The sequence below is a fragment of the Sycon ciliatum genome, chromosome 6, assembly GCF_964019385.1.
Source record: "Sycon ciliatum chromosome 6, ocSycCili1.1, whole genome shotgun sequence".
NCBI lineage: Eukaryota > Metazoa > Porifera > Calcarea > Leucosolenida > Sycettidae > Sycon > Sycon ciliatum.
In genome coordinates, this window is record NC_088648.1 from 6,844,696 (window position 1) to 6,862,592 (window position 17,897).

Below are 17,897 nucleotides of genomic sequence, written 5' to 3' on the forward strand. Positions count from 1 at the left end.
ATCCTGCAGATCTCTCGGTAGAAAATGGAGAATGGTGGAGAAAAGCAGTGCTGAGCTAACCTGCTGTATAGCACAGTAGATGTGTGACGATGAGATTGTCGGCACCATGCCAACAACACCAGCGAGGCATTCAGCCGACTGGGTCCAGCGGGCGACACTGATTGGGGGCCACCAAGCCGGCTGATTTCCCTCTCACTCACATCTAGGCTTGATTGGAGATCTGTCAGGAATGCGGAATCTCGTAGGCTCTCCAGGCGATCAGTACATGTGGCAGGAAGCATACTGACGTGCGTGGCAGGAACGTGATGAAGATCCTGCACCGAGTCAACGAACACACCGCTGGCGTCCTTGACATCTTTGCTTTGCACACTGCTTGCGGCAAGAATGACGGCTTCGGACGGGTAGGAAGCAACCACTGGACAGATGGCAGCTGGTGAAGCCGATTGCTGGATAAGCTGACGCATGCTGCACAGGCTGAGTACTGTGGGCTCTACCGAAGTACCACGACTGTATCTCTTCTGTAGGTCAAGGAAGAGATCTTGAAATAACCAGTGGACGTGGTGAACCACTTGCAGGTACGTACCGCGACTGGACGTCACTGCAATACAACAGCGCTGACGATCGGACGAAAACACAATCAGCGCTGTTGTGTGCGGATACGGGTGGACAATGATGGTGTTCTTGAAGAACATGGGATCAGTACTGGCGAAAAAGCAGGCGGAGTAGTCGTATACACGTGCTTGGCATTGAACAATGAGACCAGAGGAGAATGGCACACAGCCATTGCAGGTGTACACAGAACCTACCATCACTTGTGAGGTCATGAAGGCTGTGTGCACCTTCAATGGCTGTGTGCACTCGGGAAACAGGGAGAGAGCAAGGATATCCTTCTGATAGCGGATGGACAAGCCGAGCTGTAGAACCATACGCACGCAGAGCGGAGCTTTTTCTCCTACTTTGGCGAATGAAGTCAGTGAACGGACGAACTCCTCTTCACTCATCTTGTATTCCCTGGCAATGCCATCAGGGCGGAGGGGGAAGACGTTGGACGAGTACATAAACCCGATCACGTCCTGCAGGAGCCAGCGAGGCTGATGAACCACCAGATCATTCAGCTCTGGGAATGTGATGACCTTTAGCAGTATCAATGGCATACCACATACACGCATACACACACACACACACACACACACACGCACACACACATACACACACACATACACACACATACACACACAAACACACACACACAAACACATACACACACACACATACACACACATACACACACAAACACACAAACACACTCCCACATACACACACACACACACACACACACGTACAAATAAACACAACAGAAATGTAGATCAAGTACAAAGAAACGTCTATTTCCCTCTCTTATCTCTTATCCGGCACTTGTTTATCCAGAATTCTTGCAAACCAGCCCATTTTTCGGCGAAACGGATTTTTCAGTTCAGTTTTGACGTTTTAATCCGGCACTTGAATTGCGGCTCCCGTAGCGATTTTCTGCAACAAATCGCTCCAACTGTACATATTTCGATTTTATAATCCAACAGTTGTACATCGCATACCGTACCTGTGCACAGCTATATTAGTTTGGTGAGTGCATGACATGCATGAACTAACTTATCATGTAGCCTTCTACACATGTAACATACCCTTGCAACTATCCTATGCATTGTATAGACATGCATTCCACAAAGTAATTAGACTGACACAGAAATCTCTGCGTTTTAACTTACAACACAAACATGTATGCAGGTGGGCCGGGTTGGAGAGCAGGATTTGATAATCCAGCACCCTTGTTTATCCAGCAGAAAATGCTGCTGCAAAAGGTGGCGGATTAGAGAGGGACAACTGAAGTTAAATTTGGACTCCCAATATCTATTGTATAAAGCTCAAATATACAACCTAACGGCCTATTGGTGTGCATACAGCAACCAGTTTTGGGTTACATTTTGCAGTGGACTTCAGTATTTTCCATCAATTCTTGGCAAACTGCCAATTTTTTCTTATGTGGGCATATAGTTTCTCAACACGATGTCTCTAGTTCTTACTCATCATTCATTCTACAACTACAAGTTCTCTCTTTCCAGAAGGCAACAATCTCCTCAATAGAGCTTCATTAGCTAGAGCACCATGGAGGTTTTGTGTGTGTGTGTGTGTGCGTGCGTGCGTGTGTATGGTTCATGAGGTTCTCGGAGAAACACAAACCAAATTGGCAGGGTGACATGTTTGTCAACTCATCCGAGTTGGACGAAGACATTAGCGAAATCTAGAATGTAACACATGGTGCAGTTCATAAGGGCACCCAGCCGGCAAAGTTTCAAAACCTTCAAGTCATAATGGGCTTTGAGAATAGCAAACCTCCATGTGAACAAGGAAATTCAAAATTCAAACCTCGATCTTTTTCTGTGTACCATTCTATATGAACACACAGAAATTCAACATTACATGTCAACATTGCTATACATGCATTCCTCTTACATATCCGTAAGCAGTCAGGACGCGTAGAAAGCTGTCGATCTGCTCAGTGAGTCGTTTCGGCAGTGCCTCTTTGGTTCCTTGGATTGCCTTCTTGAATGCCGCAACGAACTCGGATCTTGAACAGTATGGATTGGGCATCGATGCCTGAACCTCATCCAAATGCTTCCGAGCCTTCTGCAGCAAACGCGGTTGCTTTGGGGACTTCTGCAGACAAAGTTGAAATAGTACGAAATAGAGGCAGCGACGTTGGCAATAATTTAGTAGGAAAGTGTTTGCTTGCCATTAGGGAGTTAGCGCTTTTCCGCCCACTTGACTTTACAATTGATTGACTCACAACAGCCAGAGGAGGAACGGGAAATGGGCAAGGTTGGGGGGGGGAGGTGTTTTGGCTACTCGACCAGCTACTCGAGCAACACTCAGGGCAGAAAAAAATAATCAAAATTGGGAAATAAGAAATCTTACCGCCAACACTCGATTGATCAAGTGCATGAATTCACTTCTTAGATCATTCATGCTGTAACTGTTGGACTTTCTAGCGTCCACTACTCTCACAATGGAGAGATCCAAGCGCTGAGAGAATGATTTTATTCCCCTCCTTATGGCCTTCTCCACTTCAATGCACTCTTCTGGTGTTAGCTGGTCAGCTCGTGTGGCAATTGCGATGACATCAAGTTTCTCCGCCTGTTGCAGATCTTCCTGGTGGTGGTGGTGCTGCTGCTGCTGCTGTTCTTGTTCTTGTTGCACAGTCAGTAGAGAACCTGATAATGCAAGAAGACAAAGTGATGCAATTGCTAATGACAAAGAATACCAGTCCATGAATACACAATTAGTCAATCGAAGAAAGCAAAGTATTCCCTTTTCCTTCTTGTATGCCAGAATGGAGAAGTTAGTAAGTCTCTTCATCCTAAGTTCATGTCTTGTAATAACTAGTTTGAATGATATGGGCACCAGAGCAGACTGATGATCAACTGTTTGTCGTTTTTGGCATGTTTTCTACTGAGAAACCCTGTGATTGAACAGGACACTGGAAGGGTTTGTGCCTTTCATATTAACTTTGTGGCTGCTGGCAGGGATCTAGTTGCAGTATTCAAGATTGGCTGAATGGATTACGTGACAGGCAAGAAAATTATCCATTGCTATCCACTTACCATGATCAGGTGCAGACAGGCGACAAACAATATTGGCGGCAGTTGCACCGACCGTCTGTGTGATCTCATCAACACACTCTGTGCCGTCCACTACTATTGCGGCAACAGATGGTGCTGTCATGGCAACCGTGAATATGTCATGTGACTCGGTATAATGTTCTTGACCAGCAAAGTCGCGAAAATGCACCTTCACCTGCGATTGGTTGTAAATGGTTTCTTCAATTCCCTATAATTATGGAACAGATAAAAACAAAATTAATGAGCAAGAGAACATTGTATGAATCATACCCAGCTCACCACAATCACACTGTTCTACAGCAACAGTATACCGTACTCGCGTGCAAAGAAGGCAAAAAACCAAGCCTAATGTTTCCTGCAAACTATTATGACTCAGCAGAAACAGCAACAAGATCTACGATTTTGATCCTGAAACCACCAGGAAGGTGACATGGACAATTAAATTAGCAAAAGGACACCAAACTTGGCGGCACTATTCAAGAGAGGGCTCTAATCGCGCCAGTACGGTAGTTCTGGTAGTAATACTATGTGTATATAACATACATAGCAGAAGATTCATTTATTGATAGAAATACAACCAATCGGTAACCGATAATCACAGTACCTTTAGTCATGTATATCTCATACCACGATGACTTTATCAGCTATATATTCACAATTGTCTTGGGGGTAATTTGTAGATTGCTGATGCAATCTTCATTTGGTCCGTCAGTTTCTAGTAGTGGTAGATTTGTCTTGTGACCAGATAAGACCACACAACGCTTGCAGACACCAGCATGAACATTTCACCAGTCACATTTCATGGCTCTGTTCACCTCTCTTTCTCGTTGTGACTGGCTTAGCGTGGGTTTTTTTGACAGTTTGGTCCTGTAGGGTTCATAATACCTACATTCTGCACTTTCCCGTTCATGTTGATTTGTGTTTATATGGAATGAAACAAAACTGACCACTAACGATTTGGACTAACAATGCATTCATCCAAATTTCAATAGGTAGCACTTTGTGCATTCTACTTTTTTGAATTGCTTTCAGCTCACCTTTGTTCGGGATGCTAAATCTTTTGCCTTCAGGTCCAGTTGATTCTCCTGACGTAGTAGTTTATTGAAGAAACCTTCTGCTGTGAAGGATGAAATGAAGGTAGATTTTCCTGAACCTTCTGCTCCACACACGTTGGCAATCAGTTCAGTAGGATCAGTGTAACCCTCAACACCAAACTCTTCACGTATCAAGCTGGTCTGGAGCATACAAATGCAGTACACAACAACAATACCCAAAGCGTGTAAGTTGAACACTGTCTAGAACTACAGTGTCGCTTTGTGAAATTCAACCAAAATTGCAAAGCCGGCGGCGCCCTCGATCAGTTGTGATTATACAAGTAGTATTGCCCATATTTACATCCAGCTGCATTCGTGCCACTTCCAGGACACCCAGGGTCGTGCAAGTTGAGATTGCCAAATATGGACACGGGTCGAATTTCAGAGAGCGCAACTGTAGATATTACAGTATATCCACACAGCTGGACATACATGTACACTAGACACTAGACACTAGACACTAGACGCTAGACACTGGACGCTGGACGCTGGACGCTGGACGCTCGACACTAGACACTAGACACTAGACACTAGACACTAGACACTAGACACTAGACACTATCTTACATGTGACAGTAGGCTAGTTGCTGTCAGGTTGTTCAATGTAACCGGCACTTCAACCCAATCATTAGGGTAATTGATGTATGAGTCCATAGTGGGCTCAGGGAGCACACTCGTATAGTGTCAATATCCATAATCACACACAACTCAACACAGTCTGTCCAGGAATTCAATGAGATTTTAGAGGAGAGTTTCTCACATTAGCTATCCACATTCTGTGTTGGTGCCCGCAGCAGAAATGAATGATCACTAGTCTGACTGCTCTGCTTGCTACAACACCGACAGTACTAGAAGAGAAATATGTCTCCAGTTTTGTCTTCCACCAAATGGTGACATTCGACACTCATTACACCCCATATGTCTTGTCATTGTATATTGACTCTGTCGTCTCTTGCGATCCTGATCTACTCTTCCCCGTGACCCATGTTGTTACTCTTGGATCATCTGCTCTTAGCCAGAACATTTTTATTAGCCAATTTCAGTGCCTACCACTGCTGGTGATTGTGAGCAATCAGATCCAACCAGGTATCCCATTGCTGTGACAATACAATTATAGGGTTATCCCTGAGTGAGTTGCGGGTTCTATCAATACATGGCTGTCAATTGTTGCCTGGAGACTCGAATGACGATCAACAGGGACATTGATAGTGATCTTGCCAGCTCTCTGTCCATTAGTCACTTCATCATTGCAATGTCTTTGAGTTAATTCATCAAGAAATCTAGAAAGACCTCTCCCATTCTTTTTCTCTCTCTCTCACCGTCACTCGAATTACCTCCTTACTGCTTTTCACTCTTTCACTGCTTTTTGCTCCTTCTCTCTCATCCTCCCTCTCGAATTGTGCGTGTTGATGTAGCGCAATCTTGGGCTTCTCCTGTTCTCTCCTGTCTCCAATAAGGATCAATGCTACTCCAATTCACCCCCCCCCCACCCCCACCACCACACCTACCCTACCCACCCCCACAACCCCGCCTTTAGCATGTGAGATGTAACTATTATTAGCGCTTGCACCCGAATGCATCAGAGCAGTGTATAGGAAATGGGAGAGCCAAGTGACTACATGCAATGGAAAGTCACAGAGCAAAGCTGCATGCATACTCACGTATTCTCACAACACCGCACAAGGATGATTGGGGTACACCAGTGTGCTGGTTTCGATCACCTGGTGAAGCGATTGGCGTTGCAAACAGCCAAAGTGATCGCTCACGACTGAGCCGCAGCAGTACCCGCGACCGGGTGCAAAGTTCCCTGATCGACGTTGCAAACAGCCAACCAGGGTGAAGCAATTGGCGTTGCAAACGGCCAAAGCAATCGCTCATGCTTGAGCGGCAAAAGTACCCGCGACCGGGTGCAATGATTACTGATTGGCATCGCAAACAGCCAACCAATAGTATGCAATTTTAAGCAGAGATAGTAGCAGCAAAGCAACCAGTTGAAGGAAGCTGTTCCCACCTATGTAATGTGGGAATGGGAGGGTGGGTGGCAAACAAATTCCGGTTGCTGCTCAGTGACACTGCAAAGGAAAGCGCAAGCCAAAGTCAGCACAGCAAGAGCTACCCAAGGCGATTTGGGCGCGCATTTGGGCGCGCATGCGCAGCAGTTGAGTGCACGTACGTGTAAAGCCAGCTCAGTCGCAGCTAGCACGAGATAGAGAGCAGCGCATCGGTCTTATCGCTAACTAGGGTTAGCCCCAAAGCTAACCCAACATTTAGCGCTTGCACCCGAATGCATCAGAGCAGTGTATAGGAAATGGGAGAGCCAAGTGACTACAAGCAATGGAAAGTCACAGAGCAAAGCTGCATGCATACCCACGTATTCTCACAACACCGCACAAGGATGATTGGGGTACACCAGTGTGCTGGTTTCGATCACCTGGTGAAGCGATTGGCGTTGCAAACAGCCAAAGTGATCGCTCACGACTGAGCCGCAGCAGTACCCGCGACCGGGTGCAAAGTTCCCTGATCGACGTTGCAAACAGCCAACCAGGGTGAAGCAATTGGCGTTGCAAACGGCCAAAGCAATCGCTCATGCTTGAGCGGCAATAGTACCCGCGACTAGTATGCAATTTTAAGCAGAGATAGTAGCAGCAAAGCAACCAGTTGAAGGAAGCTGTTCCCAGAAAACTAGCACACGGCACCCCAGCAAGCGTTCACCACCAATGCACGAGAGCTAAGAACAAGTGATTAAGGCACGAGATGGATAAAGGTAGGCATGCAGATGGATGAAATCCAACGCAGGTTCTCAATACGGCAATTTAGCAATGACAATCGGTACCTGTATGTCAAGGCTATATTACATCGGCTGGAATGGCAGCACTGCTCGGTCTGGTTGTGCTTGAGCAGCTGGGGCGAGACGCCGAAATTCCTCCATGTGGAACCGAGACAGCGAATCGGCAATGCAGTTCGACTGGCCAGCAATGTGAGCGGCCGCGACGGTGAAATTGAAACGGGCGCACACAAAGAACAGCTCCCTGATCAGGGTCATCACTGGCGGTGACTTGGATGTGCCGGAGCGGATGCAATCTACCACCGCCTTGTTGTCACAGTGCATTGTGATACGAAGCTGGCGCCATTCCTTGCCCCACGTGCAGCACGCTGTGACCAACGCGTAGAGCTCCTTCCACTCAATGCTGTGAGCGAGTTGCTCAGGCGACCAGGTCCCTTGAAGCCAGCGGCCGCTGTTGAATGCGCCCCAGCCCAGGGTGCCACTGGCATCAGTGAACAGCTCCAAGTCTGGAGATGGTGTCCAATCTGGGAACAGGAAGAATGATTTTCCGTTCCATTGTTCCAGGAGCCGTAGCCACCATTGGATATCTTCCTGGCACTCGGTAGTCAGACTGATGCGGTAGTGAGGCTGCTGGTAGCGACTGCAAATAGACCACAGGCGCCGCATAAATGTCCGGCCGGGTACGATGACTCTTGCAGCGAAGGAGAGTTTCCCCAGAAGAGATTTGAGTTCGCGTTGAGACATGGTGGGGTTGATGCTCACTGCAGTCAACAGGCACTTGATGTCAGCCAATTTGTCATCAGGGAGCCGGGCTTCCATCTTCTCACAATCCAGGATAATGCCCAGGAATGTCAGGGTACGAGACGGGCCTTCCACCTTTGCAGGCGCGACCGGGACTCCGAGGTATGAGAATGCACGGAGAAGAATGGCCAGCTACCGATTCGCCACTGCCTGGCCCACGCTCACGCACAAGTAGTCGTCCAGGAAATGCAGCAAATTAGGGATGGAGAATTCGTGGTGAATTATCCATTCGATGGTGGCTGCCACGGCATCAAACACCGCCGGGCTAGAGCGGAGCCCAAATGGCAAGACACGGTCGTAGTAGTACTTCTCCTGCCACAGGATGCCGAGAAGATGCCAATCCTCTGGGCGGACAGGTATTTGACGAAAAGCGCTCTTCACATCGAGTTTAGAGAGATAAACAGGAGACGGGGAGGACATAATGATGTTAATGGCTTCATCAATGCTGATGTACTGCAAAGAGAAAGGCTCGGCAGTGATCCCGTCGTTAACGCTGGAGCCGGCAGGGCTGGACAGGTGGTGTATCAAGCGTAGCTTGCCATTCTTTTTCGGAACGGCGCCACGGCCAGAGCAGTACATAAATGGGAATGGGGGCGAATCAAATGGGCCAGCCGTGTAGCCGGCGTTGCAGGAAGCGGTGAGCTGTGCAGACACAAATGCAGAGTGCTGGAATACTGATGAGAGGTTGGACGAGTGCTGGTTAGTTATGCGGTTGCCGGTAAAGCCAATGTCAAAGCCGCAGCGGAGGCCGTTAATAACATACGAAGCCAAAGAACTGTCAGGGTGGTTACGGAGCAGTGATTCGAAGCGAGAAACAGAGAGGGGTGTGTGGACAGCAGGACATGCGCTTGTGAAATCAGTAGAACGTGAAGTGCAGGGAGAAATATGTACAATCGCGGGAGCTGCAGCCAAAGCAGCAGAGTTACTGAAAACAACAAATTCCGGTTGCTGCTCAGTGACACTGCAAAGGAAAGCGCAAGCCAAAGTCAGCACAGCAAGAGCTACCCAAGGCGATTTGGGTGCGCATTTGGGCGCGCATGCGCAGCAGTTCAGTGCACGTACGTGTAAAGCCAGCTCAGTCGCAGCTAGCACGAGATAGAGAGCAGCGCATCGGTCTTATCGCTAACTAGGGTTAGCCCAAAAGCTAACCCAACATCTTGTTATCATGCTGTTTGCGCTGAACGTCTCCTCTTTGGCCTTCCCTAACCTGAGCTTTCCACCTTGGAACGTTATTGGCTTTTCGCTTTGGAGATATGTTGGACCTAGGTGTCAGAGTGTTGAATGTCTCAGTATCTTGTCAGTCTTGTGCATTGTCACAGCTTCTAACTGTATTTCTATTTGATCTGGTTACATCGGTAGGTCATTACTCCCAACTCGTGCCAATTATTCATTCCTGTCATCCACAAGCAAAGAGTTAGTAATCCTATACTACTTCCTCCGCGTCATTAAATTGTCGCTTCGCACATCGCAATATTAGTGACTTGGCTCGTCTTAGTCAGACTGTCGGAATCGCTGTTTTCTGTGTTCGAACACTGGTGCGACCCTTCCTGCGCAATGTCTACTTGTTACTGAAGCCGTGGTGGTCTCGGAGTTTGTCGGAGCTCTCTTCCGCACCAAGCAAATTCATCGCGCTCCGCACTATTCCGCCCCAGAGCGCATTTCGTTTTCTGGAGTTCGTGCCGTCCCACATCGAGTGGGCATTTATCAAGACTGCAAGCTCGGGTATAAGAATCTTGGTATCTCTCCTGAATACGAAATGCTGAAGCTGACGATGGCTAGAACAAAGTGGTCTCAAATTCCTAAAATGCGCTACATGCGGCGAATGTTGCTGCGAAGGTAGCAGGTCTGAAAACACCGACAAAATCAGCGAAGCGCTTGCCAAGGAAAGAAGGTGCGGAGCTGCTTACCCTATCCCGCTGGAAGGTCGTTACAGTGTACTTGAAAAATGCTAGCTTGTCTTCATCACCTGCCACCTGGAGACATGGATCGCTTGAAAACGAAGTTTCTTGACCTGAATTATTTGAACGTGCGTCTTCTTCAGCGTATTGCTGAGTGCTGAGGGGTCTGCCTCATACTCTGATGAAGACTTCGAACTTAGCTGCAAGTGCGGCGAAGCGGGAGGCCACAAACTAAATCTTGGTCCGTCGACCATGCTCTGCCTCAATTTCTAGCGGATTTCTTTGCCGTTCGGGTGGACAAAGTAAATTCGAAAAATCACTCTGGAAGCGACAATTTTAATGGCGCGGAGGAAGTAACATGTTCACCTTAATCCAGTCCAATGCTTGCGTTTCTCCGCCGGTTTGAGCTATCCTTCTGGCTTCCTCCACAATCTCCTTTGCCTGGATTGGAAACATAGAACCAAAATTGGTATAGCGATACACTCTTCAGTGTCATCAATTACACTAGTCACAATAACCATCACATATCCAAAATACCACAGAAAAACACACCCGCCATTTTACTTATTACACCGTATATATAGCACAGGTACACAGTAAGAAATGATAGAACATTCTGTCACTGCTCAATACTTAACATCATGCTCAAAAGAAGTTGACTAAAGTGAAGGGTAAACAGAGATGCACTATACACGATGATGTCACTCAACACACCTTGAAGTAGACAGTGACGAAATAGACTAGAGAAAAACGCATGCTAGTCTTTTCTAACGCATTTAATCTGCAGAAAGTACTCTTTCATCATATTCCAACCGGCTTCCATGGAGATCGTCCATGTTATCCAACCTTATGTAAAGCTACGTGTTTCAGGAACAACAATCATATCAAACTGATAAGAACTTGTCCAGGTGAGGGGGGGGGGGGGCGGGAGTAGTTCCAGAGCAAAGGTTTTCACAGTAACCGAGCATGTTTTCCTATTCATCACACAAACTACTTTTTTCAACTCTTACCTCATCATATGCAAGCTTGGTCCAGGTGACTTCCAGCAAGTAGGGTACACAATCTGCTTTCTCCCCACGCACTGCTTGACCAAGAGGAGTTCTCCCATTCTAAACACAGCCATAGCAGAAACAACCAAACCGACATGTTGATAGCACGAGTACCTGTACTCTACTGGAATTGATGACAATTGCCATATCGTGGAATGGATGGATCCTGTGCGGTCAACATCAAGCAATCCTTTCCCACATCTCTGAAAGCAATGTTGCCATCTATGACCAGAACGATCCACAATAATTGTACTGTATTCTCGTGCTCTACAGTTATGTAAAAAGGCGACGTGGAGACAATAATCTTAATAATGCAATTGTTAGGTACCTCCTCCCGTACCTTTTCTAGCTGGCCTGCATGCACTTGCGTACTCACCTTTTGTCTCCTTTTGTTCCGTCGGCCTGGGTAGCTACTTGCGGGCCCATATTTGCCATAGCTACCCAGGCCCTTAATCTTGCCGTTCAGACTTGATCTCTTTTCTCACTCTTTAATGTAGTCGCTTCGTTCGTCTTGGTCTCTTGTCTCGTCGTCTATAATAAATGTCGTTCCCCCAACCTACCTGTTCCCGTTGTAATGTCTGGATAATGTGTCGTCAGTCGTCCTGCTTCGAACTCAACATTGGCGCCCGATTATTGATCGATCCACGACCCTGAGATCATCCCATGCCCAGCCGTCCTCAACCGCCATTCGTCTCGTTTATGTCAACCTCGTCTCGTCCATGTCAACCTCGTCTCGTCCATGTCAGTCTCGTCTCTCCTACGCCAACCTCGTCTCGTCTCTATCAACCTCGTCTCCCCTACGCCAACCTCGTCTCGTCTATGTCAACCTCGTGTCGTTCAAGCCATGCAGGTCAGCTACCTTTCTCTCTTTCTTTATTTTGTATGCGTTTCTTCTTCGTCAAATTTATTTTCGTGAATTTTTTTGTAGTGTGTGTGCGCGCGGGTGTCCTTCATTAATATTAGGGGTCCGATCATGGTGAGCCACGCTCTCTTATTTATGTCATATATTAAAGTGTAACTAGGCTCTATTAGCCGTGCAAAATACTAGTCATCAGAATACAATTCAAGTCCCTCGTCGAACTCCAATAGTTATTTTTTTGTGCCATGTTTTGAAGGGGCGTTTGGGCCCGTTGTTATTGGCAATGTACACACTATAGTATGAGTAGTACAGGAACGTTGACGGTTGTAATGATCTGTAGTGCATTTTTTAGTACATACTTTTGTGAGGCCCGTGCGTTGTGTGTGTGTGTGTGTGTTTTCTCCTTCAGTCATGTTTTTTAATCTTTTTCTCTTTTTTTCTCTCCGCGAGGACGCGGGATTTTTTTCATGGAGGGGTGGTATGTTAGGTACCTCCTCCCGTACCTTTTCTAGCTGGCCTGCATGCACTTGCGTACTCACCTTTTGTCTCCTTTTGTTCCGTTGGCCTGGGTAGCTACTTGCGCGCCCATATTTGTCATAGCTACCCAGGCCCTTTATCTTGCCATTCAGACTTGATCTCTTTTCTCACTCTTCAATGTAGTCGTTTTGTTCGTCTTGGTCTCTTGTCTCGTCGTCCATAATAAATGTCGTTCCCCCAACCTGTTCCCGTTGTAATGTCTGGATAATGTGTCGATAATGTGTCGTGAGTCGTCCTGTTTCGAACTCAACACAATGAATAAAACTATATGCGCACTCATATCACAACCATAGCGACGAAAAAGTATTCCAGAACATTTTTTTGTCACAATAATCAATGGAATTCGTGACGTAAAACAATGATGAAACTACAATAGGATTTATACACTTGGAGTGAAACAACATGAGGATACACGAATTCGACGGGTTCGCGTACCGGGCAGGTCAAGAACAAGGAGTCGTACAACTCCCTCGTCAAGAACCACCTTTCCGCTTCCGTGGGACGCCACCACCCCATGATCAGGCGTCAGATGCGGCTCCTAAACGGTGGGGGAGGATAGATCAGATCCACCAACCATAGGCCCAAGGCCTAAATCCCATTTGCCACATCCATGTTTTACTGATGCCAGGCCACGAGCTCCCAATTAACTGTGGGTCGCAGCACGGTTGGAAAAAATCCTTCCGGTTCCAAGCAGGACTTGAACCTGGTACCCCTCGATTCTCAATCATGGTCTTAGACCAACCCACTGTGCCGATACAAGAATAGTAAGAAAAATTGCACAACCTTCGGAACAATTTGCACTGGTAATAAAAACTATATAGGTGAGAAATGATAGGAAATTCAGCAAGTGCAGTGTGGCAATGTACAGGCATGTTCAAGTGCATGTGAGTGTGACTGTAATGGAAGAGTGTAAGTGCGGTGACATTTTCTTTTTGTTTACAAAGATTTGGGTCACGAATGCGAACGTCCTGAAATACTTTATTCGTCGCTATGGTTGTGATATGAGTGCACATATAGTCTTATTCTCTACAGTTATATGTTCATGATTTTGTGCTGTGTTTTCTAACAGAAGCCATTCTAACAGTATTTTGCAGATATACTTGGGAGTCTTGTCACATAGAATAATTGCTGTCTGTATAATAGCTGCAAGCCGCATGATGAACTGGAAGATTGCAACGGAAAACCATGCGAATCCTCCAGGTGCGCATGAAGCACAGAATCTGCCTGATTGCCGAATGGGTGGCCAAAGAGCAAAATGGACTCGCGAACTATTATTCGAAAATAGTTGACACAGATGACTGGCGGCTGAGCCCGGCTGTTTTTGAACAAATCGAGCGTTTGTGAGGTCCCATACACTAGATTGCTTCGCAAGTCTGAGGACGAAACAGATAAAGCATTTCTGGTCATGGTGGTGGAATCCGGGATGTGATGAGATCGATGCTTTAATGGTTGATAGGTCAACAGAAATTGTGTGGCTTACACCACCATTCCACCTAATACCCAGGCTTTTGAGAATCGTAAAAATGTTCTGCAGCCATGGCACATAATGCTACCCCACAAGGAAAGCACGTTTCTCGAAGGTACCTGCCCTCACAACTTGCTGGGGGAGGGGCAAGCATTAATTTTCAGAAATGCTGCCTTTAAGACTGTCCATGAGGATTAACAGTTGCTGATTTGTGTACTGACACAATTGCTATGGCTGTGTGGAGCAAACACATGTGAGTGCACGGTGTGCGAGGCATTGTCCTATGTTGGTGTTCAGGGAACATCGTTGCCTGCAGGCAGGAGGCAGATGCCGCTGACAATGTCATTGCTCGCAAGGTGGGTGGATGCTGTTGCTGGTGATGCCAATGACGATGTCGTAGCCCGCAGGGCGGGAAGATGCTGCTACTCATGCTGTTGCTGACCAACATGGTGGCTCAGAGTCCCCATTGGTAATGAGCGCGTAATTCTCTTCAAGTGATGCTGATAGCTGCTGTAGATGCTGAAGCCAATGCTAATGCTGACGACGTCGCTGACAGGCTCCTCACATTATGATCTTGTGTTCATGCCTAGAGCTGAGGGCGGCTCAAACGCAGCCAACCCAGAAACTCATGAACTTATCCAGGAAGATTCCAGAAGTCATGCTGGCGAGTAGGGCACTGGGAACGGTGACCAAGTATTTGTCGACATTTCAGCGCTGGCAAGAGTGGGCTAGCAGACAAGGGATCCTGAGTATTCTTTTTCTTCTTGCTGTTGCTGCTGTCCCCGCAGAAGAGAGGGTTGATTGTTGTTGTTGCAGGGCCGTAGCAGGCGGTCCGGCAGGTCCGGCAGCTGCCGGACCAATATTCAGCCAAAAAAAAAAAAAAAAAAAAAAAAAAAAGCAGGAGCTCACACATGTAAGCAGCTCAGGATGTCCACCCATGATATGTGCAATAAGTAGAGGTAGTACATGGTAATAGCAAGAGGATATTGGCTCCTACTTTTAGAACTGAAGAGTACAGTTAGACTTTTTCGAGCTCCGTAGTTTTTCGTGCGATTTATCAGCCCAGCCGGCACCAGGCCGGTCTGGAGGTAGTTACAGGGTAGAAGAGAAGAGTGGTGAGTAGTAGATAGTCTAGGTAGTACTAGTAGGTAGACACAGGTAGCTATGCCGGCCAGAACTGCCACTCGCAGCCTGACGGAATCGGAAATAAAACTTTTGAGCTCCATCCCTGAAATTGAATCGTCCGTCTTTGAAATGGTCAAGACGCTGTCAGCGCTCGTGTCGGAATCTGCAAACCGGGAGGTCCGTCTCAAAAACAGGATTGACGAACTGGTCATGCAGATAACAGGACTGAAAGAGGAGGTTGTCGCCATGAAGGAGTCCGCCATTGCAACGGCAAGTGTAACCTCTCCTCCGGCTGAACAACAGCCCCAGATGCAGAGTACGACGAGGCGGAAGGGATCTCGTAGCCGTACGCGAAGAGACCAGGTCACCAAGTGCACTGGTGCAGCAGCAGGAGAACACCGTAGCGCTTTCAAACGCGTACACGTGGATGACACTGGCAGTGATCGTGAGATCTCGAGCGAGGAAGACGAAAGTTTTCAGACTGTTGGGCGCCCTCCAGTCAAGCCCCAGAAAACATCGTTCGACCCAATCGCTGATGAATCGTGGAAACTAGTATCCAAAGAACCCCACCAAACAAGGAAGGCAGTCGTGTATGTGGGAAATCTGCACGCGGATTGCACAGAGGAACGAGTGACAGAGTTCACTCAGCAGCGATCTGTGGCCGTGGCCAAATCCGTCAAAGTCCATGAGTGCAGCATGCACACCACGGAAGACGGGAAAGTCTCAGCCCGATTGACGCTCGACGCCACTGGATTAGAAACAGTCACTGCTGCGAACTTCTGGCCACGACCGCTTTACGCTCGAGCCTGGCGACACCGCAAACGGCCGCAGGGTGACAGCTCATCTGGTGCAGCTGGCGCCGGCAACGTGGGCAGCAGAGGCGATAGGGACAGTGAGGAAGAGGCTGCCTCAGCTGGAGCGATTCAGTCACACAAACACCAATGAACACCAGCTTCGCAAGGACATACCCAGTAATGAAGCTCCTGCTGACAAATGCTTTTGGGCTGCTGTCAAAGTTTGGAGCCTTCCAGCATGCTGTTGCACGGAGCAGATCTGACATCGCCATCGTAACAGAGACTAAACTCACCCCGGAGAAAGCCTCACTATCTGACTCCTCCATGCCGGGCTTCCACCCACCCCTCCGACTTGACCGATCTGCTCAAGGTGGCGGAGTTGCGGTCTGGGTCCGGGACTCCCTCTCCTTTGACCACCTGAGTGACATCAACTGCCATGGCCATGAGGTCATCTGGCTTCGCCTGCACCTGGACAATGGCCAGAAAGTAGTTGTATGTGCAGTGTACCGACCCGGGTCGTGCCCTGGACAAGATGTCTCTCTGCTTGAGTATCTTGACTCAGTCATGGATCAAGCTCGATCCCTCGGGAACAGCGTCGTGATAGCCGGGGATTTAAATGTTCATAATGAAAGCTGGCTATGCAGCACGAAGACTACACCGGCTGGTGAATACATGGAAGAACTCTCTGCGTTCCACGGGCTCCACCAGCACGTTACTCAACCGACACGTGGTGAGAACACCCTGGACCTCATACTCAGCGACTTCTCGGAGACCTCAGTGGTGGTAAATGTACTGGACCCCATTGGAGCATCAGACCATGCCACCGTTGTGGCCACTTTTGATGCCACCCCACTCCGCGAACCACCGACTAAACGGCGCGTTTGGAGGTATGCTCAGGCAGACTGGGGCCGGCTTCGGCACTTCTACTCAACAGCAAACTGGGATATATCAGAAGACCCCGAGGCGTCGTGCAGATCAGTAACCGCTGTTGTCATGGAAGGCATGAATCGCTTCATTCCACACAAAGAACTTTCGACGAAACCAACAGATCCATCCTGGTGGACGCCGGAATGCTCAGCCGCTACCCAGGCAAAGAAGAAGGCATGGAACCGTCTCAGGAGACACCCCACCTGCCACCAGCAACTCATTGACTACAATGCCAAAGTCCGAGCCTCTGCCAATTGCCTTCGTCTCGCAAAGCAGGCAGAATCTGCCCGCATCCGAGATCGGCTCAAACATGGATCACTGCGAAACAAGCAATGGTGGTCACTCCTGAAGCAAGCTGCAGGCTCTGGCCGCAGCTCGTCTATCCCTGTCCTACGCAATGCCCAGGGTAGAGAATATGTCACCAACCAGGAAAAGGCTACTTGCTTTGGAGAATTCTTTGCGAGCAAATGCAGTCTGGGTGATCAAGATCTACAGCACTCCGACCTTCCTGACCTTCCTCCTAGGTGTACATCTGCCCTGACAACTGTCCGATTTCGGGAAGCGACAGTCCAGCGCCAGCTCCGCCAGCTGGATCCAACCAAGGCTACTGGACCCGATGGCATCCCTGCCAGAGTTCTGAAGCAGTGCTCAAAAGTTTTGGCTGCACCACTTGCCAAGCTGTTCTCACTCTGTTTTCGGTGTCATGTCCAGCCCTCTCTCTGGAAAGTAGCCCGTGTGGTCCCGATACACAAGAAGCAATCTCATTCTGCTGTTAAGAACTACCGACCTGTGTCCTTGTTATCTGTTGTCTCCAAAGTCATGGAGAAGATTGTCAACACTGCCATAATGAATCATCTTGAGCATGAAAAGGCTCTGTCCATCCACCAGT

General features: G+C 48.0%; 1 protein-coding gene across 1 annotated transcript in view; it reads right to left on the reverse strand.

Moving 5' to 3' along the window:
- Nucleotides 1-17,897, reverse strand: part of LOC135819990 (uncharacterized) — a 33,621-nt gene that overhangs the window by 6,921 nt on the left and 8,803 nt on the right. Inside the window, exons 3-9 of the mRNA XM_065333289.1 lie at nucleotides 11,263-11,361; nucleotides 10,619-10,693; nucleotides 4,712-4,909; nucleotides 3,657-3,882; nucleotides 2,971-3,266; nucleotides 2,509-2,712; nucleotides 1-1,133 (exon numbers count right to left, since the gene is read on the reverse strand). The exon at nucleotides 1-1,133 is cut by the window's left edge and continues 22 nt beyond it. Coding sequence (XP_065189361.1) covers nucleotides 1-1,133; nucleotides 2,509-2,712; nucleotides 2,971-3,266; nucleotides 3,657-3,882; nucleotides 4,712-4,909; nucleotides 10,619-10,693; nucleotides 11,263-11,361 — 2,231 coding nt within the window. The remainder of the gene's footprint in view (nucleotides 1,134-2,508; nucleotides 2,713-2,970; nucleotides 3,267-3,656; nucleotides 3,883-4,711; nucleotides 4,910-10,618; nucleotides 10,694-11,262; nucleotides 11,362-17,897) is intronic.